General features: G+C 29.4%; 1 protein-coding gene across 4 annotated transcripts in view; it reads right to left on the bottom strand.

The window, feature by feature from the left end:
* Positions 1-27,271, bottom strand: part of LOC132753936 (small conductance calcium-activated potassium channel protein 2-like) — a 114,408-nt gene that overhangs the window by 8,368 nt on the left and 78,769 nt on the right. The window contains exon 1 of one of the 4 annotated variants that reach the window (XM_060744503.1): positions 5,041-5,179. The exons of 2 other annotated variants lie outside the window; for them this stretch is intronic. In XM_060744503.1, coding sequence (XP_060600486.1) covers positions 5,041-5,043 — 3 coding nt within the window. In that variant the 5' untranslated portion in view covers positions 5,044-5,179. Of the gene's footprint in view, positions 1-2,768; positions 3,126-5,040; positions 5,180-27,271 lie in introns of those variants that run through there. One more of the 4 variants, XM_060744499.1, reaches the window with a different exon arrangement.

The following is a 27,271-nucleotide window of genomic DNA, read 5'->3' on the forward strand; positions in this document are numbered from 1 at the left end:
ATTTGGATGTTGAATAGTAAGAAATCGTCATTACTAAGTACTTTGTTATCTTACAATTATGTTTTGTTTTTATAGGCAAGAGCACCGCTTGCGGTCTTAACGCTCGTCTAAGGACAACGATTATCAATAACCAATGTTTTATCAATATTCAAGTTAAAAATTGACATGACTCAAAAAATATTGTTTTAAAGGAACGCCCAAGTTTTTCAACTATGCATTGTCATAATAAGCATTCCACGTTTCATGTTGATATTTTTAATAATTTTAAAATAATTCAACTAAATAAGTAAATTTGACAAACATTCTAAGTTATGCAGTGTTTAAATGGACTTGTTCATCTTTTTAACTTGACAACACCATTTATTATTTTAGGAAACATTTTAAACTATTTATAATCCCAATAGTGAACAGTGCAGTCCGTGATCAAAGTCCACGGGTGTACCGGCTGATCTTTGGTCTGCACTGCTCGAAAGAGGAAGAATCAATTGCAGCTGGTAAGCAAAGAGTTAAGAAAGCGTTTAGCGAGACATTCTCACAGTGTAGAGACGTACAATCAGGAAAGGGGATGAATTATAAATGACGTGTCAGAGTAATTTAGTATCACCATTAGAGAAATACTCTGTAAATTGACCAATATTCTCAATTCGGACACAGGGGACCCTCGGTTATATATAATTGGTATACAATATTCTAAATGCTACCGTAAGCTTATATTTGCCGTTATTGGTGTGCAGTATTACAATATTTAAAACCGGATTAATCGACTTTTGCATGATTATTTAAATTAATTTGCCAGATTGCTGGAACATTGATATTGGTGGTCAAAAGAAACGCAATATTATTTTCAAACTAATTATTTTTCCTTTGGAGCATTGTTAACTAGACATTTGTTTTTTTTCTTCATTTTAATGAAGAACACATATACATTGTTTGTTTACTACACTATATCAAAGTTAGTGTGATATGCTTACGTACGAGAAACTATATAAAGTAGTTCCGGAATGCATTACCTAAGTTCAAACTGTTTACGAGAAATGGTTGGAATCGAAATAATAAAGTTTTAGTAATCAGAATGCCGTGGCGTTTATAACTTTTGTAAATGTCTGGAATAAATGACAAGTTAGCTATATAAAGTTTATTGTTTTGTAAATTGAATTAAACTTATCGTAAAAGACTCCATGTCACATAGATACATAGAGGATATTTGTTTGTTTTGCATGTAAGATTGAAATATAATTTCACTGAGTGAACACCAGATGCAATATTGAAATATAATAGCTGGTGTTCACGAATGAAATATATTTCAATCTTATACCGTAAAACAAATAAATTTTCTTTTTATTTCATGCTTTTTAAGTAATTTTAAGTGTTGTTTACTGATTTTGCCGCGTAACGTCGCGCATTCTCCTTTGTGACGTCATCACATCATGACTACACATCATCAATTTTGAAATATAGTTCTGTTAAAATTCTCTAATTTTGTTACATTTTTAACATGATGTATGGTGACATCGACTTTCTTTTCATATAGAAGCAAAATTTACGTATGATGGCACTTATTTCTGCCTGTTATTACATTTAGTTTAATTTTCTTTTCATCCACATTCAGATATAGTCCGGCTACAGTGAAAATTATATTTTATAAATTTCACTAGTGGTTTATCAGATTATAATTATCTGATATATTACAATAAAACACTGAAAAGCATGAAATAAATATAGATAATCTTTCGTTCAAACGCGTGGTTGTTTATTAAAGAAGCACAAAGCTTAGCCAGTCTGTACTTCTGTGGAGTCTGGCCATATTCTTTACAGTTCATAGCTCAAAATTGGCACTTTAGAATTGAAATCACCTAAAGTTTAAATTGATTCTTCCAAATTTAAAGCATGACAAACCCATCACACTAATGCACAATATTATTTGTTAATATTTACACAACTGTTCGTTTTTTTTGTATGAGATACACACGTGCATATTGTAAACACTTGATATAAATTTGAATTACTGCGGAAAACGTCTCAAAGTATCAAAATTGTTAATACAGTAATTTCTTAATTAAGAACTTTTTATATACTGCAGTAGCGATTATTTAACAGAGTTAAGTCAATATTTATTTTAGTTTGCTTTCGTCAATAATGTTTGCAAAATGAAATATCCACTTAAAAGTTGGCAATAATGTTTAGACAAACATAAAACTAATTTTCCCATCTAAAAAAAACACACACACAACAAAACAACACATTTTTTTTTAAAATAAATAATTGAATTTGATTAATATAAAATGTGTTATCTTTGTTTTCTTTTAATTTCTATACGGTTAAGCGGATAAAATATAGAATATAATAAAATATAATGGTTTCCCCAAATTTGCATTCGAAAAGAAATGATAAATATTATATGTTTACCCTTAACGTTATTCCATTTAAGATACATGCAATTCATAGTGCAAACTGAATAAATACAAATATCATCATTATTGTCCATATTTTTCCTTAAATATTGCAAACTGAAAACCTTCTATTAATGTAGTATATGAAATCTATGTCAAAATTATGCTGATTATCTACATATATGACTATAAAATACTATCAATAATTCAACACAAAGTGGGGTATACTAGCTGGCAAAGTCAGTATACCTTTATAGTATTTTCATTGTAATATCTCAAACATTTGAAAATCAAATAATATCAAATGGTCAGGTCTTTAACAATATATTTATTTAAAGAATTACTCGGTTTCGAAATCCTGAATGATTATAAACCTACCATAAAATCATGAAATATCTGACGAATACGCATTCTTCTATCCATGTACTTATCCATTTTCAAACAAAATTCCTAGATTTTATGTTGTCATTAATTAAAAACTTATAAAATAACAAATAAATCCGCACACGGTATTCCACAATTTTATAGACATTGTTTTGAAGTGGTACTAAAATTGACGCCGAATCCTCGATAGAAAAACTCCAAACGTTGGAATATTGTTCATACAGAAAATACCAATACTGTCTTAAAGGTTTTTAGCCGTCCTGTTATATGACGAAAGGGAAAGACATTTTCCACAACAATGCTTTATTTAGCAGTGTATTTAAAAAGAAAACGTTAACCATTCGCTAACACAACCGCTGTGTCAGATAGTTAAAGTGTCCACATTTACATGGAAAATTTAAAAATAAAACTTTATTTGACGTAAGTTCATATTGACCGCGCAACCACATTCCAATATAAGTATCTCTTTTAAGAATTCTACGTAGTTTCTATATATAGAAAATGTTAATTAATACCTAGGACTTCAACTTGTTCAGTATTGATATGAAACTCTATAATACGTAAACAAAATAAACATACATCGCTTTTTTTACTGAAGTATATTTTAAATTAAATAGATTTCCAATATAGTTCTAAGTAAATTTTCTATTATGAACTTTATATAGCTTAGATCTAATTGATCACAGCTTTGTAATTTCAATATTGCAAGTGTCCCTTACGTGCGATTTTAATAGTATTTGTTGATACAAACGATAGAAAATCGAACATATAACGTCATGCAACCAAGCTGTTATATATCGCTTACTTAAACAAACCAATGTAACCCCACTACCGCCTTTTATATATCAGCGTGACGATTCAGTGACTTTTACATTGACTTGTATAAATACAGTGGTGCATTGCATGAACTTACGTAATAATTCTTTGACACGAAATCCTAACATGTTGTCTCGCAAACTGTTTAGGCGATATTTGTAAAATATCAGAAAATTGCGCGGTCACTAATTTTATGAACGAGTCAATAATTTACATAAAGCCGAGTCAATAATTACATAAAGAAAGTAACAATATCGTTTCGAAAAAGTCCCTTTCATTGAAAAATACTACAGTTACAAATATTATTCTATATTATATGACTATATATCGGGTCAATAAACCACAGGGGATTCTGTCATTTTTTTCCTTTCCCACTATATATATAATATAACAAGGGATACAACTCAAAATTGCTCAAGTCATGAAAAAGTAAATACAACGCAGTATACAACAGTTTTTTTTCTTATGATTGTTGGAAATTGATGAAAGAATCGATAATTTCAAAAAATGGCTCACGTTGTTACATGGACAAGATATTATTAAAAATAACCTTTCATGTTTTATTTTTACACACGTTCGTAAAATTTCGGTTTGTAAAATTACACGTGTTAAACGACATCTTATGCAAACGTATGCTCATATAAGAAAGTTTAATCATGTAATCGGTTAAATATCAATAATCCACCACCATCAATGATGCAATCATTAACTTCTGGTACAAATTATTGTAACAATTTATGTTTGTTTTGATAATTTCTATCCTCGGCTTCCATTTTGATGTTGCCCGTATGTTCCAATGCGTAAATCCTACTTCTGTTAGTAACTGTCAATTTCATTGGCTAATGAATAATAATAATCCGGATAATAACGGCATATAGCCGTATAGCGGTTTTTTCATCAGCCAATGAAAATACTCGGAACATAAACACACCTGCAAAATGGACGACAACTTGACAGCCAATGTAAATATTGAAATGTTAGCTATTTCCTGCAATGTTACAGGTTTTAATGAAGTGTTTGTAGTAGAACTTGGGTAATAACTCGTTCATATATTAACTTTTACAATAACTTTGATGGAATAAAGGATATTTTATACAGTTTACACGTGTGAATGCATTTTACGAACCCGTGCTGGTAGTGCGAGGCCACGACTTGTATCCCTTGTTTATATTATATATATAGATTTAATAAAATAATGACAGATTTCCCTGTGCAATAAACGTGTTTATATTTGTGTTTATAAATGCAGCATTACCAATACTCTTTATATTTCATAAAGTTCTCACAGATAATCTGATAGTAAGTTACCATCTAGCAAAGACAAAATGGACATTATCAATTTTGAAATTCTAAAATTTCCCTCCTTATAAACAAGAATAACCATCTTGTTTTTAAGTATATTTTACATAATGAGGAAGTTTGTGAAAAGTGAATAACACTGAATACATACCATTTAAAACTTAGAGCAGCCGTAATAAATTCCTTTGATTATATTGTTCTGGCTTAAAAATGGTATATGAGATTAATCTTTTATATAATCACCTACTGTTAATAATTGAAAATATTCAAATCGTTCAACTATAAGTATAATAGGCATGACACTTTATTGATGCGAGATGCACGTGAAAATCGAGATTATCAAGTACCACTTCTATTTAAATCGGTTATCTGTACATGTGTCTCGTTATTTTATTGCAGTTTCGTATAAGGTGAAAGGAAGTCATGGTTATTCACAATTATAAGAAATTCTTATCTTCCGAATACATCAATTCTTATACATATATAGTTTTGTTGTTGTTGTTGTTGTTGTTGTTATTTTTATTAAAACATGATAATCAAACACTTAAATTAGTTTTTACACGTACATACAGAACAGAGCTTCTTTACGTTTCGATAAATTTTCCTACCTTAATGCTATGAATATTAAAAATATAATCAAAAGTAAGATTGAAGATTCCATATTACGGATAATTTATATATTGGTACCTATGACAGTTTCGAAACTGCAATCGCTCTACTTAAGACTGTTTGCTATTTATTACTGACATGTGCAAAACGTCGAAAATGTGTTTGCCTGAATGATTCAAGAAAAATGAACAAGATGGCCTTTTTATTATAAACTTAAGAAATATTGATGAAATAAAATGCGTATTTTCATTTTTCGTATTTTCATTGTAAAAAAATATTTATCACCGCAGTGAAACATATTTTCCGTATTTTCACTGATGTTTTGCCATTCTACTTTCTTTTAAATTCAGCCAATACACAAAACATAAGGGGAAGTCTTTCAAAGTTTAATGTAAAAAGAGTGACAAATGTATAGAATAAACAGAAAATCCAAGTTCTTTATTGTAAATTTATCTTGTGGTATGAAAATTGTCATATTTTATCGGTGAGTACCGCAACTCATGAAATATTTATTTGATTAAAAGAAATCCTGTATTGATACAAAAAAGTTAAATATCCTTTATATATCGCTATGACGCAGCAGTTACGTAATGCCACTAGAATTAGCGAGTCTTAGTAAAAAGAAAACGAAACTCATAACCCTGTGCTGAAAATTTAACTTTTCATAATATTTCACACACCTAATTTAAATAAAGAAGAGATGTGTTGCTTAGATAATGTTAAAGTCCTGAAATAATTCTAAATAAATTTCAAGTATTCTAGTATGCAATTTAATGAATCAATTATTCATCACGCACGGTTTTCTTTTTAAACAAATTTCTTTCAGTTTCTGTAATTTTCAGCAGCACTTTATATTTTTATGACCGTGCAGATATGAAGAGTAAAGTTTTTCCAATAATATCTATTTTATGTGAAGATATAAATTGTTTTAAAAATGTTGACAAAACTACAATATAACACAAACGATAAGATCTAGGAATAAATACCGAATATAACTAGTTATTACACACCTACACAGTTTTACAGACTGTGAAGATACTAAAATTGCTTGTATACTATCTAAATATAGCACCAAGAGCTAAATCAGGGCATGGTTTGATACCGAAATACCATTGCGTAATTTAAATCCGTTTTTATATCCTATTTATAAAATGAAGTTTTCTAATCACTTTTTATTGGGTTTTACGTCGCACCAAAAAAGTAAAGATCATATGGTGACATTCAAGTTTTACTAGTGGAAGAAGACTTCAGGTGCCCCTCCGTGCATTATTTAAAACACAAACGGGCACCTGAGTAGAACCACCGACGTTTCGTTAGCTTGGTGGATAGCTTCCTCGCAAGAAAGAATCCAATGTCCCTTGCGGGATTCAAATTTGCAGCTTCTAAGATGGACAGTATGTCACTTTAACAATACAAATAAAAGTTAAAAGAGGAGTTCTTATTCCTGAACATTCAAAGACATGCTTCTTCTTGATTTAAAAAAAAGACATTATTCTGTAAAATATCAATGTGGTATAATCAACCGACGCAAAATGATTTTCCCAGGCCTCATTTTAGCTTGTTTTCTATTCATTACAATGCTTATGATCGTATTCGATAATAGACCCAATTAGATCTTTAATTGTTATCATTTCGACCGCTACTACTATAATATATAAGCTACAAATACTGACAAAAATGCTGAAGCGATCACGGTATGTGGATTATTTGGCGATTTTTTTCTGTAAGCATTTTATTATTAAAAGTTTTATATAGAACGATTGGTATGAACTTGATATAAAATACACTTATAAAATGACTATTTTGTATTATTAGTTTATTTTATTACCCCTCACATTTCGTGTAATCTTAATTTTCCATTGGCCAATGGGAGTTATTTTTTTACTGTTAATGCAAATGTACCATGTTACAGGGCAACAGTATTTTTAACAGTCTAAAATTTGGTCACATGGTCTATTTTCTAAATAAAATAAAATAAAATCAACATAGAAAATCATCACAGTTATTGTTCGGAGTAATAAAATAAATAACACAGGAGTTTGTGAGTAACAGTAAAAATATCATCCCTCGTAAAAAGTTTGTGTTACCCACAAACCCATGTGTTATTTATATACTGTTCAAGACCTGCCAAAACATACCAATGTACAGTAGCGTCCATAATATTTTAAATAGCGTTAAGATTTACAATTTATTTGTAAAACAACTCTGATAGGTCAATAAATTAAAGACGAGCAAAGTGAGAGTTTTGTAAAAGACCCTTCACTTTATTTATTCAGGCTTGATATTCCCATAGTTTATATTCTGTTCTGAGCCACCGTTTCCTTACTGGTTTCTTCTGTGTCGATTTATTGAATATCACATAATTAATTTGAAAATGAGTGGATTAATAAATTAACTTTAATTGGACTGTTAGGTTTATAATGAACTTAGTGGAACTCCAAACGAATTATTTAAGTATACATTACAACACCGTATAACCGGCTTCAGTGATGAAAAATTGCTGCAGCGATGACAAAAATCTAAAATTTACTGACTATTACAGTTAGGTTATAAGTTGGTTGGTATATTTAAACTTCGTGGACACAAGGCTATTCCTATAGTCTTACTGTTCATTTACATGGGATACTATCGTGTAATATTGAACTCTTAAAATGTTTATGACAGTTTCAGAAAAATCCGTGTCAATCAGTGACATTGATTATTATAAATTGGTAACACTTTGTTTATCAATAGCATTTACACAAAGATGTCATATACCATATAAAATGGCTTTGATAGTTATGTGCACACGCTCAAAAAGTTCTGCAAAAATACAAAATGTGTGTACCCAGAAAGTTAAAATTATTGATAAGGGTGACTCAAGAACAGATGTGTAATCTTCAATGTAAAACGAATGTATTTATTTGACATCCAAACGAATATAAAGTCTGTTTCGGTACAATTATGATTGAAAATGTGTCTGACAACCATTTTTATTTTAACTATGCCCACTCATGTCAACATTTTAGCATTTTGTACTTTGGTTTCTACAACAATAATAATAAATATGTAAATAATGTATTTTGTTTGGTTTTGTATCTATGAATTTACTTCTTTTGACGTGACGTCATTTACGTATACAAACATAGTGTTAAGACGTGCTAAATTAAAGAATTAAACTAAAGGCACTCCAATGAAAAAGTGATTCATTTTTACTGTAATCAGTCCTTAATTTTGGGTATCAATAGCATATTTAACTCGTTCCATAAATTTTGTGTTGAACCTTCAGTCAGTCAATATCCTCTATATCGAACACAGATGTAATCTCCACTTGTACAAAAAAACCGTTAATAATCTCTTTTATTTTTGTCATATTAGGATCAAAATAATATCGGTTCAGCGGTGTGTATCGGTTTGTCGTTTTGACGCGAACAAAATAAACACAAGGGCATCGGGGAGGCCGAAATCGCATAAAGACCTAGATCTTGCCATAATGCCCTTAAAACCGTAAATTCAGTGTGTAGTTACATGGGTATTAAAGCATCATCTGCGTGTCAAACTAAAGTAAAAAGGTTTTAAAAAATCCGCTGCACGCAATAGAACTTGATGTTATCATAAGCCTAATAAGGACATTTCCTAAGAAGAAGTTCTAAAAACTTAAAAGGAGAAATAAAGTCCTAATCGGTACTTTATATAAAAACTTAAATTAGGAGTTCGGATTTTATTTCTCCATTTTAAGACTTATAAAGTAAAAACGAGTAAGGAATTACAGAATTATTTCTTCAGTCAGTTTTTTAAGTCTGTAGCAACGAAAATGACCTTTATTGCGTAATTTGATTATACCAATTAAGTTTATATCCTACATGAAGTTGTCAGATTATTTTAGATTTCTTTCATCACTGCAGCAATCTGTCACTACTGGCGCCGGTGATACAGTGTAATTAACTTATTTTTTCAAATATGTCTTGCTATTTTAATTCAAACATACAAATAATCAGGAAATTAAAACAAAATCTGGAAAAGGGGAAAGATTGCTCTACTGTAAACATTCAAGAGCAATGATCACAAATGTTTGAAATTGCAAACTCGGTTTTATCGAGTCGAGCATGAAAAGTCGTAGGACATGCATGTCCCTCGCCCGCCTCACACGCATACTCCAAGAATCCCAGCAGCATCTCATGATGTATCCAAACTTTGAAGTCCTTTTTTGAACCTTATTTAAGAAGTGTATGAGTTTTGAGAATTCGTTTCTGAAAAAAAAGCAAAAAAACACACAAAAAAACGTGGGTTTTATTGTTTTAACGACTTGTTTCTACCATAAAATATCAATCTTTCTTTCGCTCTTTCTACTAACTAGATCATACACTTAAGTTAATCAATTCCCCATTTCGTGTCAATCTTAGGAAATTAGTAACGGGGCTTCAATTGATTAAAAAAGAACTGTTACGGTTTTTCATCGATTAACATCCAGGAAAAAGCATATGTTAGACAAGAACTATATAAATAACGAGAGAAGAAATAAGGCTGGTGAAATATAAATTTATATCGAAATGCCACTAAAATTGTATCTAAACATGTCTGCTCTAAGAGATGTATGTTTCAGTTATCAAAAAGGATGTATGTTAATTTGTTCAATATATGTGAATCATGAATGCCAATCAAAAGTTAACGCTACAATGGTTTTATTTTCTGAATTGAAATACCTTTAACTATATGATGATTATTATTTCCCTAGCAATCTATTTTCTGACAGTTTTTTTGAATGAATTTTTTGAATGAATATCGTGTTCGCGGTTCACATCATTACAGTGCTTTTAATAACGTTCAGCTAACTCTTTGATATAAAATCATTTATTTCTCAACACTGAAATTTATTACAAACATATTTAGTCCTTGTTCTTTTCAGTAGAATCAGTATTTAAATATTAATTTAGTATTTTGGTCTTTATTTCTTTGCTTTCATACCTCTGAATTGAATTCTCTATATTTAAAATTTTCATTCTTGAAATAGCATGTATTAAGTACTGTCTGGCGGCTGTAAAAAGTTGTCCCGCAGTTCTGATTTGTTATCGACACAAATGATTACAGAAGTTTTTCACAAAATAATTAGAAACAACTAACGGGATAGTTTATTTATGTGTGAATGCCGAAAATATCCTAAATATATAGTATTGATAGGTATAAGTTTCATGTCTATCATTGAGGAGCGTACAAATAACAGTAGTGTGTGGGAGAAAGCCATTTTCCTGCTCATAAATCTCCTCTTATAGAACAACATAAATTCATTATTTCTAAAAGTGTTACCATTCAAAAGTCTCAGTTTACTCTATAGTCAATGCGCATAAAAACAAATGGAGTTTGATTGTTAATAATTTACATCTGTGAAGCGATCTCTAATAAAATGATTTCTTCAAATCTGTTTTCCAATCTTTATTAAAATAAGTCTTGTTTAAACAATGTGGAATATACATTGAACGGACCAAAGTCAGAAGTGGTAATTTCATCATGTTTTGATAAATCGTGAATATCTACAAATTACAAAGGATATTTATGGTACAAACGAAGACAGGGTCATTATATCAGTAAGTTTAAAAACAAAATGTACACTTTGACTGACATAAAACTGCAATCTTAAATTAAATGCAAATGCAATAAAAAATTGTACGATATAAATCATTGTATAATAAGTATATAACAATCTTTATATTGATATATATCCTTAGATAAAATGATTTTATGTTCCAAATGTGTTTTTCAAACTTTACCTTTGATACAGGATATATTTGAATCACGGTAAAACTAAAACACCTTTTATATTAAAAAAATTTTGATTTAGAACAAACATTTATTTATTGTACAACAACAATATCTTTTCTGTTTAAGTTTACGAGCAGTTCACGTTATAATTTGACCTACTTTTCTGACAACACAAGTGGATAACTGGTAAATATCATACGCTTCGTCACTAACAGAGTTTCTTTATCAGACAGGATTTGTCCATACCTGACAGAAACGTTCATTAAAACGCCGACTTTCTTCTCAGATATTTCTTCATCTATTCTGAAAATTTAATCATACTCGTCAGCAAATCAGTTCGTATCACGACGATTATTTTGATCAATTAATTAACATATAAAACGTGCTTATGTTAATAGTATATTACTGCTCTTTAAAAAACATCAAATATGATAGGTGTGCAACCCAATGCAGGTAACCCAGTATGCACTTAACATTGTTAGCAGTTCAAGTGTATATACATATGCGCAGTACAAACAGACGTGCAAATCAAAACAAAAAGAATTAAAACGTAGTGTAATGTGAACTCAATATTATTATTATCTTTGCAAAATGCTACTTAGTGTTATAGTAATTTTATTTTTACTTCTTTCACCATTTATGGATAAAAACACTAAAAATAACATCTGGCTGATATGTCTTAAGAATAATTTAAGTAAACCTCTTTTCGTGTACCTGTGTTTAGATAAAACAGTCAATGATTCTTATTTTTAAACAACTCTTATATCCTTATTGTTCTAGGAGATAAGGAAGTGCTAAAAAACGTTTGATCTAGTTTCTTTTAGTTTGCACGAACCACTATTTAAACGATGCCCTAGTTGTTTCTTGACTTTTGATTATTTCATGCTAGGAAGCTATCCATCTAGCTTACAGAGCGTCGATTGTCCTACTTGAAGTGCCGTTCGTATCCGAAACATGCTTACAGTGTTGATGCTAAGTAAAATCCAACAAAAAACGTGGTTCTTGTATATGTACAAACGTACCGCCATAGCTCCAAAGCACCGGCTTCAGCAGTTTTCAATATTTAAACATAAAATATTTAATTTAGAAACATGCCCAAGGGGTTAAACAGTGGGCGAATGTATGTTAACTAGAATTTTGAAAGGACCCAGAGGTTTTGAACAAGCAACCTATTCTAAAGGTAATTGTATTGTATACAATATTTGGTACTGGAACCACGCAACAAGAAAAAATATCAAATAGCTGAAACTGAAATACAAAAAATACGATTAAAGATTTTAACTTTTACGTGTCACCGTTGCAATTTTAATCAATTCTTTTTGTTTGGTCAATCACAGTAACACATAGACAGGAATTGATTACTCATATTATCTGATTGGTCTGCGAAAAGAACTGTATGTTAGACTTGCGTTGAATTAGTTGCGAAAAATTCAAGAATATGTTAAGATAGTTATATAGAATCTTGCTTTAACAAAAAGATGATTTATTTTCCACAGTAAATGTATTAGATAATTCGAAATGTTACATACAGTCAATCTTGATTTGATATATGGTTAAGGAAATGATAATGGTAGTGTTTTGAGCAATAACATCTGACAACTATTAACAATGTCAATCTAAAGATACTATATAATTCCTACTTTGGCCTTTATTTCGAAGAAGATATTTAGAAATATTCTTTGTATTTAATCATAAAGTATAATTTAACTATGCATACGTTATCCAATAGAATCAATGAAATAAATTGAGTAACAATGACCACCTTCCAACAGTGTATGTTAAATGTATGTATTCTGCCCGTCTTTAAAAATGAGATATTTCTGTAAGACATTATTCACCGATACACACATATTTTAGAAGGTCAAGATTTACATAATTATGAACTTTCTAAATTCGTTATTATGTGAAAGTTGGTATTTACATCAAACATAATATTGATTTCGAGATAACAAGCCAAACTTAGTTTATATTTGCTGCTGACTGTAATGATTTGTTCTCATTGAAATCTGCCTAGAAAATAATGGTTAGTCTGCAATTCTTATGTTATTTTGTTGTGATCATTGCTTCCGAGGGATCACTTTGTTTCCAGAATTTTGTTAAGAATTAATATAATTTTATGTTGGAAATATGAAGACAATGTTCGTAATCATGTACAAATATATTCTTGTTTTTGTTTGTTTGTTTCTTTGTTTGTTATGTTTTCTGTTGTTTTGTTGTGTTGTTGTTGTTGTTGTTATTTTGTTGTTGTAGTTTTTTGATGTTATTTTTTAAATTATTTTTGGTATTAATTACATTTGGTATTTCTTTATATACAACTATCATATAAAACTAACTGAGTATATTATCATGATACTAGATGCAAGCAATCAATAATTCTGAGATGCACAGAAAATATTTTGACTTCCTTTGAAATTCGTATTTTATATATACATGTATATGATTTCTAAAAAACGTAAATTCAATGTATCAAACTTTGACCTAATTTGCTACAAAGAAAAACTTACCCAAAGGAAGCCAAATTTAACGATTGCTATTATCTTGATTTAAGATAACGGGTTAATTATGTCCTCTCATTTACAGCTCTAATGACATTCATTTTTATAGTTTTGTCCTTCATTCACACGACCTTATCGCTCAACTCAGTAAGCAAATACGCAATGTCTGTGGCCGTATATGAGGGAAGTTTAATTAAAAGAGAAACATATCTGATTGTACATATAGTCCACATATAATGTTCAGTCGGTTTAAAACAGTGAGAAAAGAGTAGGTCCCATTATGTCATAGATTCGTTTTTCTGAAATTAAAATTAAATAATTATATTAATGCAAGACAATATTGCCTTTCTCTTCAGCTGTTTACTACTGAATCATAAACGCACTACCAAATTGGAAAGACATTTTCTTTAAGTAAGAAAAGGTATTTACCTATGATCCATTTGAAAAGTGAGATTCAATTTGGTGTACATGATGTACATTGTAAATGGTTACATGAAGACAGTCTCTTTACCGGTTTATTTGAGCAAATCAATAACAGCGAAGGAAAACCACCACCGCCAACAACAACATTATTTTGTTAGAATCTTTATGGACGTGTTCACAAATGGTCCTACAATGGTATAAGAGAAACCTCATCAAATCAGATGAAGCACTCTTTTTTTTTAGAAAACCTATTATTATGAACCTAGATAATTGGTTTGTTATATCCGCTGTTTTACATCTCTTCTGTCACCTATCTTGTAACATGTACCATTCTTTATTAAAACGGTATCATTCAACCAAGTGATATATAAGATATCTTCTTTAATTAGTGAAGGAAATTTAGATGATTATAGGAACTTATCTGATTTGGTCTTTAATCGATTGAAAATGGAGAACAATAAAGTACAGTTCTAGTACACTTGAAACATTAACTATGGGAATTATTATCCTGAACAAATATTAAGCCTGGTGCAAAATCTTTTTTTTTTTCTCACTTTATATTTGTTGACCTATTTATGATCCTCGACAAATTTACACCGAAAACGGTAGGTCAACAGTTGTAAATGTAAATTTGATGAATTGTAGCATAAAAAGAACGTAATTGAGTAATAGTTCAATACTTGTATGATTTACAAAAATATTAATATATCATAAAAGCAGGAGTGACAATTGGCATGAAATTCCCTTTTTCTAATATCAAATGTAAGCATAATTATACAAGATGAAATTTAGTTTAGATCACCAAAATATATATGTCTATCACACGTACAAGTATTTCAGTTTAGAAACTTGTTAAGGCAGAATACCTCTAGATTGCCGCACGCAATACAACTTATTGGTTAAATAAGCCTAATTTTGACATTGCCTTAAATAGAAGTTCTAAAAACTCTAACAAAAAAAAAGAAACAAAAACGTAATCAGAACTATATATAAAAACCTTAATTACGAGGGCGTATTTTATTTCTCCTGAAATTAAGACTTACAAAGTAAAAACGAGTAAAGAATTACAGTATAATTTCTTCAGCCAGTTTTCAGTAAGTCTGTAGCAACGACATTGATATTTATTCTATTTGATTATACCAACCAAGTTTATACCCTACATAAAGTTGTCAGTTTATTTAAGATTTCTGTCATCACTGCAGCAATCTGCCACTACTGGCGCTGGAAAACTGAGCTCTAGATATGAAATCCTAATAAGTACAGCCAATTATTTTGTTAAATACATCGCATAGATACACATAATCATTGAAACGACTATAAATTTCCTCAAAAAGAATCATTTGTTATAAAATCATTATTCTGTGTGCCGATTTAAATGATGATATATAAATTCTTGTATAAGTCGTAACCAGACAGGATATAAGATTTATGCCGAATTTATCTATTAAATCTTTCTCAAGAAGTTTATTTCAAAAGAGTTTCTAAATATTTATTGCATGTAAATGAATTGATCATTAGTTCTGATAAATAACAGTAGCATTGCTTTCGCCAAAAAAGATCAATTATAAAATGACTTTTAGATATGGTTCCCTTTTAATATTTTTAATAATAAAAAATGTTATTGAATCATCCGGAAACAATGGTGGTAAGTAGGTATAAAAAGCTCACCTTTCCATTAATAAAGATGGCGTTCACAAATACAAATTAAAAGTATCTTAAAGATATATAGCCATAGGCACTTAGAATACGCCATTGCTGTGGTGATGTAGAGAATAGCACACTGGACCGACAAATCAGATGCCAATGGCTTGACTCTTCGCAATTCCTGGCCGTTTGATGTGAGTTTTAGAGCTATAGTAAGAAATCCTTTGCCCTTTATTTTAATATTTATCATTCATTGTCATAACATAATTTCTTTAGTTATTACATTTATAAGAATAAGCCATGAATAAAGGAATTTTTTGATAAAAAGCTTAAACTATTATAAGTCTTATTGCTACGAAGGAACATGTGAACGAACATGAATTGATGTTCTCGAATCTTCAAAATGTAATCAGTTCTGTTTCATGTGCAAATCGAAGCTTTGCAAAGTCTGACGATTAAAGAAAACATTCATCGAGATGAAAGTCATGCTCAAAGGGGTAAGTGACAGTTTTAAGTGCCCTATTATGAATGTCCTGTATTCATACAACTTCAAAACTCTATGACGCAAGTAGGTCTATCGCAGCCAAATGAGGTTGAGTCTAAATGTAGAACTAATTTGTTTTTAAAACATCGTCAGAGAAAAATATTTTAAGCACAAGGTCTAATCCATGTCGTTTTGATTTCTTTTTTCCAAGTTCTATAAATAAGCGATCTGTTTATATAACATTGCTGTCCTTAAATAGACCTAAATAAATAAGGATATTTTTACCAGTTTTCCAAAGGCGTGATTTATTGAAACATCACATGTTCTAAAACTGTTTTACCATTTACCAGTTTCTTGTTATCTCTTGCATCGCTTACGTGTATTAATATTCTTTATAACCTTGTGGGTATAATTGTGTGTTGTAGTTTCTTTCTTATATTTTTACCGGATGATATTCGTACATGTATTTTAAAATAAATAACTGGGTAGTCTGTAATACCATAAATGAATATATTGGTAGTATTTAATATCATACATGCTAACAAACCACGAGACAATTATATATGGATCTTGTTGGTTAGTGTGAGATATATGATATTACATATCTATATGTAGCAGATCATAATTTGTTCTAGATCAAAATATTATCATTCATCAAATTAATGTTCATACTAAATCACTTACAAATATCAACAGTTTTTTTCTTCAAGAAATAGTTTATTAGAATATTTTATGCTTCATTTCTATTGTTTGTATCAATATTTGCAATTTTTGTGAAGAGTGTGTCTATTGTAGACCAATTTATTTTAAGATATAATGTCATTGCAAAGTGACATTATGACAATCCAAGTGAAAATAGTCATTGAACAGGTAAAATGAAAATTATTTATCATTTTTCCATTAGTTTGTTGAATATCACATTTTACTACCAAGAAATAATGAAAAATCCATGTGACCAACAGAAATGTTCATAAATATCCTTCGGAATTTATCGGTAATACTCAGTTCTTCAAAAGAGTGGGACAGTCTCTTTATAATTTGGGAAGTATATCACACACATTTTCCATTATCAATTATTGGTCAATCACTATTTTATTAGCAAATCTTTTGAAATACATTACTAATTCAACCCAAGTTGACAGTGAAAAATGAGCACGATGTCCCTTAAATGCCATTGACTCGAAAGTGGTAAATGTAAATTGCAAGATGTTTTGCAATCGAGCTTAAATAAATATGTTTTCAACTTATGCCATCTTGCAAAAAAAAAATATTAATCACTACAAAACATTTAATGTTTATAAAAGTAATTTCAATTCATCAGTTTTTAAACACTATATCAATTTATAGACATGTACGCTTAAATTGCCTTTAATTTACGCACAAACTTAGCAGAGATAACCTTTATTCAGAAATTAATAGGCGGTAATTAAACAAACTTTTGTAGGTACTCTAAAAAACGAGGCTATTTCTCTTGCCTTTGTTCTTATCTGTTACATTAAACGGGGAGGAGTAAATGAAGCATGGTGATTTATATAGCACTAAGTGTAATGCGGAAATGGAAGTCTGTCGTTTGTTTGCTGTCTTTAGCGGTATATCATAAGGATATCATTCTTCTGCATAGGGAATCGTAAAATATTGTAAGCATTTTTCCCTTTTAAAGGAGCTACACTGAGGTCAAAATGCCTAAAATCATAAATTTTGAAACCTTTACATATATCAATTGAGCATTATTAATAGAAAATCTGCAGACGAGGAAAATAAGCAAATATACATTTGTACTCAGAATTAAATTGATATTTGATATGAAGTGCAGTTTTTCGTCCGATTTGATTGAAAGGAGATGCAACGCTTTTCATTTTAGGGTCATTTTGCACAATGAAATATTATTCTGAAAAAAACGGGACGAGGAAATGAGCTGAACATTTGCACATAAAGTTTATGTTCAGATCTACATCAAATAGTTAACAAATTGCGGGAAAATATTTCCAGTACTGTCATATCAACAAACGTCAGTAGAGCCCCATTAAATTAATTTCCTAATTCAGAAAATATTATTGACTATTCAGTTATTATATAGATACTGAAGTAGAAATTGCCCATGATATTAATCTAAACAGCGGATACGGTTATCAATTTAAACTGTATAATGCAAGTAAATGTTTCAAGATAAATTTAATATATCAGAATAAATGCACATCAAAATATTTCCATGACAACCATTCAAATTCAACGGGCATTACCGAATTGATTTTTATATCGAATCAAGTTTATATTAAATTTAAATTCGTATGACATTCAATGTAATGTTCTTCATACAGCTCTTGGTAAAAGATCATTTTTAGATATTCGTACGAAGATTGTCAAAATAACGAATGATTCATGGTGTTATATTCTGTTAAATAGGATGTTTCAATGTTAAGTACAAACTTACGTTTACATGGAAATTAGTTTCTTCAGCAATCAAATAACTGAATCGGATGACGTTTAGAAAGATGTTTTCTTTCAAATAAGTGTTAAATATATCATAACCTTTTCCTTGTTTTGTAAACATTTGTTTTATAAAGTTGCCATAATTTTATCAATTGTTTGAATTTCACAATAAGTTTTTTTCTTTTGAACATACGACAAAAAAACAAAAACAAAAAAACACACACAAATTGCTCTGGGAGATTTTTTTTTCAATATTGCTTTTACAGAAAAAATAGCTCTAAAATGATTGATGATTTCTTTGCATGTCCTATGTGTATGTCCGCGTTTATTCGTGTCATTTACTCTATTCAAAGAGTCAATGTTCACGTCAAGCTTGCAACAAGTGTAATTGATTACTATTATTACCATGCATTATCGTTATCTTCGAAGTGGACCAATGCAAAGGTCACTTGCTATTAACAATATGTGAGCTATTAGATAGTCTAAACGAACAATGTGAGATAGTGTCTTGCTTTCCGGAAACTATGTTTTCTTTATTTCTCGATATTGAACGTGAAATTAATAAACAGTCTTATACTTATGGTTTGCTTCTTTTTTTTTATTTTTTCGGCTTTTGCATTATTAATTTTTTTATTTATCTATTCATTTTATTTATTTATTTACTTACTTACTTACTTATTTTCGTTCTTTTTGTGAGAGGCGGGGCAAGGCGTTGGATTTACGGTATAGAATTTATTTTAAGATTTTAACTAAATGACAAACTTGTAATACTTTCTTAATGTCAATAGTCCCTCCTACTTAAAGAAAAAAGATATACGAATATTTTCGTAAAATATAATAATATTGAAAATTTATTCAATGACGTTCTTTTTATGTAATAATTTATCAAATTTAAATTTACAGCTGTTGACCGTACCGTTTTCAGTGTACATTTGTCGAGGAACATTTATAGGTCAACAAATATAAAGTGATTTTTTTCAGGCTTAAAATTCCCTTAGTTAATGTTTAAAGTCTACTCGAACTGTACTTTATTGCCCCCAATTTCAATTTATTAAAGACCAAATCAGTTAAGTTCCTACAATCGTCTTAATTTACTTCACTAATTAAAGAAGATATCGTATATATCATTTGGATGAATGATATCGTTTTAATAATGAATGGCACACGTTATAAGATAGCTGATAGAGTGAGATGTAAAAGAGCGGATATAACAAACTAATCATCTAGGTTCATAATGATAGGTTGTCTGAAAAATATGTGTTTCATCTAGTTTTATGAGGTTTCTCTTATAATATTGTAGGACCATTTGTAAAAACGTTCATAAAGATTCTTATAAAATGATGGTGTTGTTTGCAGTTGTGGTTTTCCTTCGCTGTTATTGATTTATTCAAATAAACCGTTAAAGAAACTGTTTTCATGTAACCATTTAGAATGTACAACATGTGCACTAAATCGAATTTCATTTTTCAAATGTGCCATGGGTAAATAGTTTTTACTACTTAAAGAAAATGTGTTTCCAATTTGGGTGTGCGTTTATGATTCAGTAGTAAACAGCTGAAGAGAAAGGCAATACTGTCTTGCAAAAATATAATTATTTACTTTTAATCTCAGAAAAAAAATCTATGACATAATGGGACCTACTCTTTTCTCACTGTTTCAAACCGACTGAACATTAGATGTGGACTATATGTACAATAAGATATTTTTCTCTTTTAATTTAACTTCCCTCATATACGGACACAGACATTGCGTATTTGCTTACTGAGTTGAGCGATAAGATCGTGTGAATGAAGGACAAAACTATAAAAATGACTGCCATTAGAGCTGTAAATGAGAGGACATAATAAACCCGTTATCTTAGATCAAGATAATAGCAATTGTTGAATAGTAATGAGTGTTTTTTTTTTTTGCAATTAAATGGCATCCTTTTGGTACTTAGCAAAGGAGGTCAACGTTTGCTTCGCAAGAGACATTGAATTGATGTTTTTTTTTAGAAATCATATACATGCATATGTTAAATACGAAGTTCAAGGGAAGTCAAAATATTTCCACTTTATTTCAGAACTATCGACAGCTTACATCCAGTATCATACTAACTTAGTTGATAACGTAGTTCTAAATAAAAAAAAATGAAATTCCAAGTAATAACAAAAAAATAACTTCACATATTTATAAATAAAAACAAATATTGCCTAATTTTTTCCAACATAAAATCATATCAATTCTTGACGAATCGTTATTTTGTTGGCAGGTTTACAGTCAGTAGAAAGTATAAAAAATAGTTTGGCTTGATATCTCGAAATCAATATAATGTTTGATGTAAATACCAACTCTCACATAATAATTTAGAAAGTTCATGATTATGTAAATCTTGACATTCTGAAAATATGTGTGTATAGGTGAATATTGTCTTACAGAAATATCTTATATTTTATAGACGCCTTGACAGAATACCTAAATTTATCATACACTGTTGGAAGGCGGATGTTGTTACTTAATTGATTTCAGTGATTCCATTGGATAATTTGTGGAAAATTAAAATTATATTTTTACACTTAAATACAAAGTGTACGAGTAAGTTTAAGTATCCTTTTCGAAGTTAAAGCAAAATTAGGAATGCATTATTTTCAGATGGCATTAATCATATTTTTCAGATTTTACCACTGACAACTCAATACTACTATTTTCTTTATGCAAACGTTATATGAAATCAAGATAGTATATTCTATATTTCTATTGAAATTTTTTCACATAGTCAATTTAAATTACGTTTCAACAATTTAATCAATTAATACTTTATTCAGAACATGCTATGTAACATGAAGAATTTGCGAATGCTTTTACTGGCTGAAATAAACAATCCTTTTTTTCGTTAAGACAAGATTCGACATAACTATTTTAACACATCCTTGAACTTCTCGTAACTAATTCAACGCCTGTCTAACATACGTTTTTCCCAGGTTATAATGGCAGACCAATCAGATAATTTGCGTAATCAATGCCATTCAATCCCTGTTTTTAATTAACTGTTATCTTACCAGAAAAGAAGCATTGATTAACCTCATTGTATTACTAAGCAAAATAAAGGTACATTTGGTATATAAATATGCAAGAACATATTGGGCTCATTAGGTTTATTCTGTTTACTTTTAATTGTCTTAAAGTGTTTGCTTTATTTTATTTTTAGTAAAGTAGACATAAGTTCTCTTTTTTGCTTTTTTTTATAAACATAACTTATCATTTTTTGTTCAATCTTTTACAGACATAACTTCTATGTGTTTGTTAAATCCTTTTTTGTTAAATCATATTCAGACATACACTCTCTTTCATGTTTAATCTTTTTTAAAGACATAACTTCTCTGTCTTGTAAAATATTTTTGACAAAATAACTTTTGCTTGTCAAATCGTTTAACAGACGTTGCATTTTGTCGTGTCCAGAATTTGCGTCAAATATACTTCTACGTACAAAGGTCCACGCAATTGTTCTGATCGATTTAAGGTCATATCCATTCTCTTCATTTAAACTTTCGTCGCTAATTTACAAACGTTTATTGTGTCCTGAGATATTGATCTACTAAGACATTACAAAATTATGAAGAAGGACATAAAAATAAGCATTCATAATTTTATCAATTATCAAAGTTTAAGATGTCGAAAAAACTGTAAATGAATGCTTTAAGAATTTTAAAATATCACGTATAGAAACGTGTGCTATAAAAATATAAAGAACGAACTACTTATAAATTAATGTTTATTACAATATTACATTAATGAAACACGATTATAACCGCCGACAATCCCATTACTGAATTCTTTATCATTAAGTGATAATAGTAAACGAAGACATTGTAGACTACATTCGTCATTGTATACTTTAACAGGCAAAAATAATTCATCTGTATGATGCATGAAAGTATTACTTTCTAAAAAAGTTATTGCATGCTTTATATGGTATATTTTACATACATATTATATTAACCACATAGAAAACGCATGTGATATTAGGATTATTTTGAAAAGGAATGAATACTCTCTGTTATAAAAATAACGCAACATTTGTATAAATTACTGTTTATGATTAATTTGGTTATTATTTCTTGCGATTCCATATCATCATATAGTTGCGTACCAAAAGGGGTTCATGCAAACTAAAAGAACATGGGTCAAACGGTTTTTTAGCACTTCAGTAACTCCCAGAACAATTATGATAGAAAATATTTTTTTTTGAGAATGAGAATAATTTCCTGTTTATCCAAACACAAGTACATAAAGGGCGCTGGAGAAGTGATTTGATTAAATCATTCTTGGGATAAGGCAACCATAAATAACTATCTGAGTTTACATCCATAGGATTTAACTCAATACAGGATTAGAGAGATGAATTAGACATTTTAAAGTTCATTCCGTTGGGTAAAAAGGCAATATTTAAGGATTTAATTACACAAGCGCCTTGTCCGGTAAATACCTGAATACGTATTTAGTGTGTTGCTTCAATCCTTTTTTAGTCTCACTCAAATCCATAAGTTGACATTTAGATTAGACTAAACTAAGTTTTAGATCTATAATATTTTGCGTTTCTGTTTGTACTGCGCAAAAGTCTGTACAACTGCTTGTGCACCACTTCGAACATTTTAATAGCTAAAGGCAAAGTTAGTACTTTATACTTGATTACGCTCATTGGCTACGTTTCTGTCATATTTGCTTGTTCCTTTTGATTTCTTTTAATCATAACAGCCTATCATAACTAGTAGTTATTTTCTGCAAAAACGAATTACTATATAGCCTTCGTAACAATGGCTCGTTTTTATATGTTAATTAATTGAAGACAATAAAGATTTGTTGTATTGATCCAATAAATTGTCGTGTATTGACAAAATTGACGAACTGATAGGCTGACAACTATGATCAAATTTTCAGAATAGACGAAGAAATATCTGAGACAGTAAGCATTCTAATGAACGTTTCTGTCAGGTATAACTGATAAAGAAACTCTCTTGGTGATGAACGTATGATATTTACCAGATATCAACTTGAAGTGTCAGAAGAGTAGGTCAAATTATTCGTAAACTGCTCGTTAACCATAAGACTTTAAACAGCGAAGATGTTGTTGTACATTAATACATGTTTCTCCTAAATCATAAAGATAGTTTTTAGCATACTTAAAGGTATTTATTTCAGTTTTATCGTTATTGAAATATATCCTGTATTAAATGTTCAAATGCTTGTGTAAATTAATTAAAAAAGACAACTGTAATATATTAATTTTATCGTAAAGGGAATTATGCCTCGTATGTTTTTTAATTCTTTTCGTTTTAATTCTATAGAAATGTCAAAAACGTGTATAATAATGTTATGATAATGGATTTAGAACATGTAAGTTGTTAAACAAGTGAACATGCAGTAATGTGTTGTATATATAGCAAATTGTAGTCAAAGTAGTATTTTGACCTCCATACAATATACTAATTCACTATATATTTATACCAATTAATAACATTTCAAAACCAGCACAAGATAGTTACATCGTACAATATTTCTTAATTGCAGTTTTATGTCAGTATGAAGGGTTAATTTGTTTTAAGCAAGTAGGACATTTTTCTGCTTAACATGCTGCTTGTCAATGACAATTATTGCCAGAAGGAGAAGCAATAATCTCCATGTCAAGAGCAGTTATTACTTTCAGTGTCTTATCGCTTCCTGATATGTTTACGGCAATAAGATTATTGTGAATATTAAATCAAAGAAAAAATAATTGAATAGAATTGTAGGACAGGGGTATATTTGATAAGGCAAATTAATTTCAATCAAAGCTCTAATAAGAGTGTTTCACGACTATATCTAACTATATAATATGATTTATATAAAAACTATTTATATTGGCTAGCCTATTCCATTAGTAAAATCGTTTTCCATCAGTGTTTGTAGACACAATGTAAATGTTGACTATAAGTTTCACTATACTATATTCAATCATTTTATTCTGAAGTAAAACAAAAGCCTTAATGGACAATATTTGACCAAGAAATGACACAATATGGATCACAAGTGTTGGGTTTTTCTATAAGTAGAGATGATTTATGGACAGGAAAACTGGCTTTCTCCTTCACACTGCTGTTTTTTGTTAGCTACTCAACGATAGACATTAAACTAAATCTATCAATACTAAAGATTTAGGATATTATCGTCATACACTTAAATAAACTATCCCGTTAGTCGTTTCTAATTATGTTGTGAAGAACTACTGAAATTATTTGTATTGATAATAAATTTGAACTACGGGGCAACTTTTTACGGTCGCCACAAAGTACTTAATACTTGCTATTTTGAGAATGAACATTCTAAATAAAGAGAAATTGATTCAGAGCAATGAAAGCAAAGAAATAAAAGACCAAAAATACTGATATTGAAATACTGATTCTACTAAAATAAACAAGTACTATATACATTTGTAATAAATTTCAGTGTTATTGGGAAAGTAAATGATTTTACATCAAAGAGTAAGCTGAACGTTATTAAAGGCACTGTATTGATGGAAGTATAATAATATATCACTTGTAAACAACGTACAGGATATTCATTCAAAATATGTCAAAAAGTCAGAAATTTCATTGCTAGGTAAATGATAAAAATATGAAGTTAAAGTTATTTCAAACTAGAAAAAAACCTTTGAAGCATTATCTCTAAATTGACATTCATGATTCACATATATTGAAAAAATAAAGAAACGTCCTTTTGATAACTGAAGCATATATCACTTAGAACAGACGAATTGAAAGGGCATTTCCAGATGTTATTTTATATTTCACCAGCCTTGGTTTTTCTCTCTCGTTATTTATATAGTTCTTGTCTTACATATGCTTCTTTCTGGATCTTAATCGATGAAAACCGTATCAGTTCTTTTTTTAATCAATTGAAGCCCCGTTACTAATTTCCTAAGATTGACACGAAATGGGGAATTGATTAACTTAAGTGTATTATTTAGTTAGTAGAGAGAGCGAAAGAAATATTGCTATGTTATGGTAAAAACAAGTCGTTAACACAATAAACCCACGTTTTTCCTCTGAATAGAATTTTAAAACACATAAAACTATTTCACTCTTAAAAAGATCAGTTGTGAGATAATACTTTGAAAGGAATTATGTATTTCTTATTATTTGCAACATTAAAATATTCCTTAAAAAGTATCAACTGGATGTGACTTTTTAACTTGTAATTGGTAACGATGAATTTATTGTCATAAAATCAAATCATGATAACAGATAGTGTACACAGATTTATATTTTTTATTTCCTGATACATAGTACAAAAAAGAGATACTGGTTTCTCTTAAAGCGGAAGAATGACATTAACAACTATATAATATGACTATTATAAAAGCTATTTATATTGGCTAGCCTATTCCATTAGTGAAATCGTTATCCATCAGTGTTTGTAGACACAACGTAAAGAATGTAATATACGTTTCACTGTATACTTTATTTATCATTTTATTCTCAAGAAAAATTAAAGCCTAAATGGACAAAATTTGACCAAGAAATGACACTTTATGGGTGTTTTGATTGGTTAATTATATCCATAAATTTAATATGTTCTATATCGATATGTCTAAGAAACTATCTTCTTTAGTTTTACTGAAACAAAAGTTTAGCAGAATTAAAGCCATAAGCATATCTGTCAATTTCACATGTACGAAGACTTTTTTTATAAATAATATTTCGTGCCATTGAATTCATTTTGTGATTATTGGATTAAATGCCTTTTTAAATTATGTGTATGGTTATGGTATATTTTGTCACTGATTGGAGTTATGTTCATGCACATTCAAATTTTCCTTTTAAAAAATTTGAAGACTGCATTATCGAATTGTTTTTTATCAAAGTAAGTTTAAAGCAAATTTAAATTCTGATGAAATCCATTGTGCAGGTCAACACCAGGTCTTTATTGACAAGAAAATAGTTACTTTGTAATCATTTGTAGGGATTCGTAGCATAGTCAAAACTTGTAACTTCTGAACTATTTTGCCATTTTAGTGATTTTAAACAGGATGTATCAATTGATTGTAAGTGCAAACTTTAAAGTCATTAACATGGTAATCTGTTTCTTCAGCAATAAAATAATTGATGACTTGTCTTTCTTCCAAAAATGTTATATATCATAATCATTTCTTTATTTTCTAAAATTATAATTTGAACTAAGAAAGCTATCTTAATTTTAATATCTTTTTGAATTTTACAATAATATTTTATTTGATCATACAATGAAAAACGTATTTTTCAATATTATATTTAAAGAAATAGAACTCTAAAATGATTGATCATTCCATTGTTTCTTTGCGTGCCCAAGTTTTTGTGTCATTTGTTCTATTCAAAGAGTCACTATTCGCGTCAAACTTGCAACAAGTGTTTTCATGCATTATCGCAATCTTCGAAATGAACCAATGCACAGGCCACTTGCTATTAACTATATGTGAATTATAAGACAGTCTAAACAAACAATATGAGGTAGAGTGTTTCTTTTCGGAAACTATGTTTTCTTTATGTCTCGATTCTAAACATATTTAC

Source organism: Ruditapes philippinarum, unplaced genomic scaffold (assembly GCF_026571515.1).
Source record: "Ruditapes philippinarum isolate M1 unplaced genomic scaffold, ASM2657151v2 ctg401_1_1_1_1, whole genome shotgun sequence".
In the NCBI taxonomy this organism is placed as follows: Eukaryota; Metazoa; Mollusca; class Bivalvia; order Venerida; family Veneridae; genus Ruditapes; species Ruditapes philippinarum.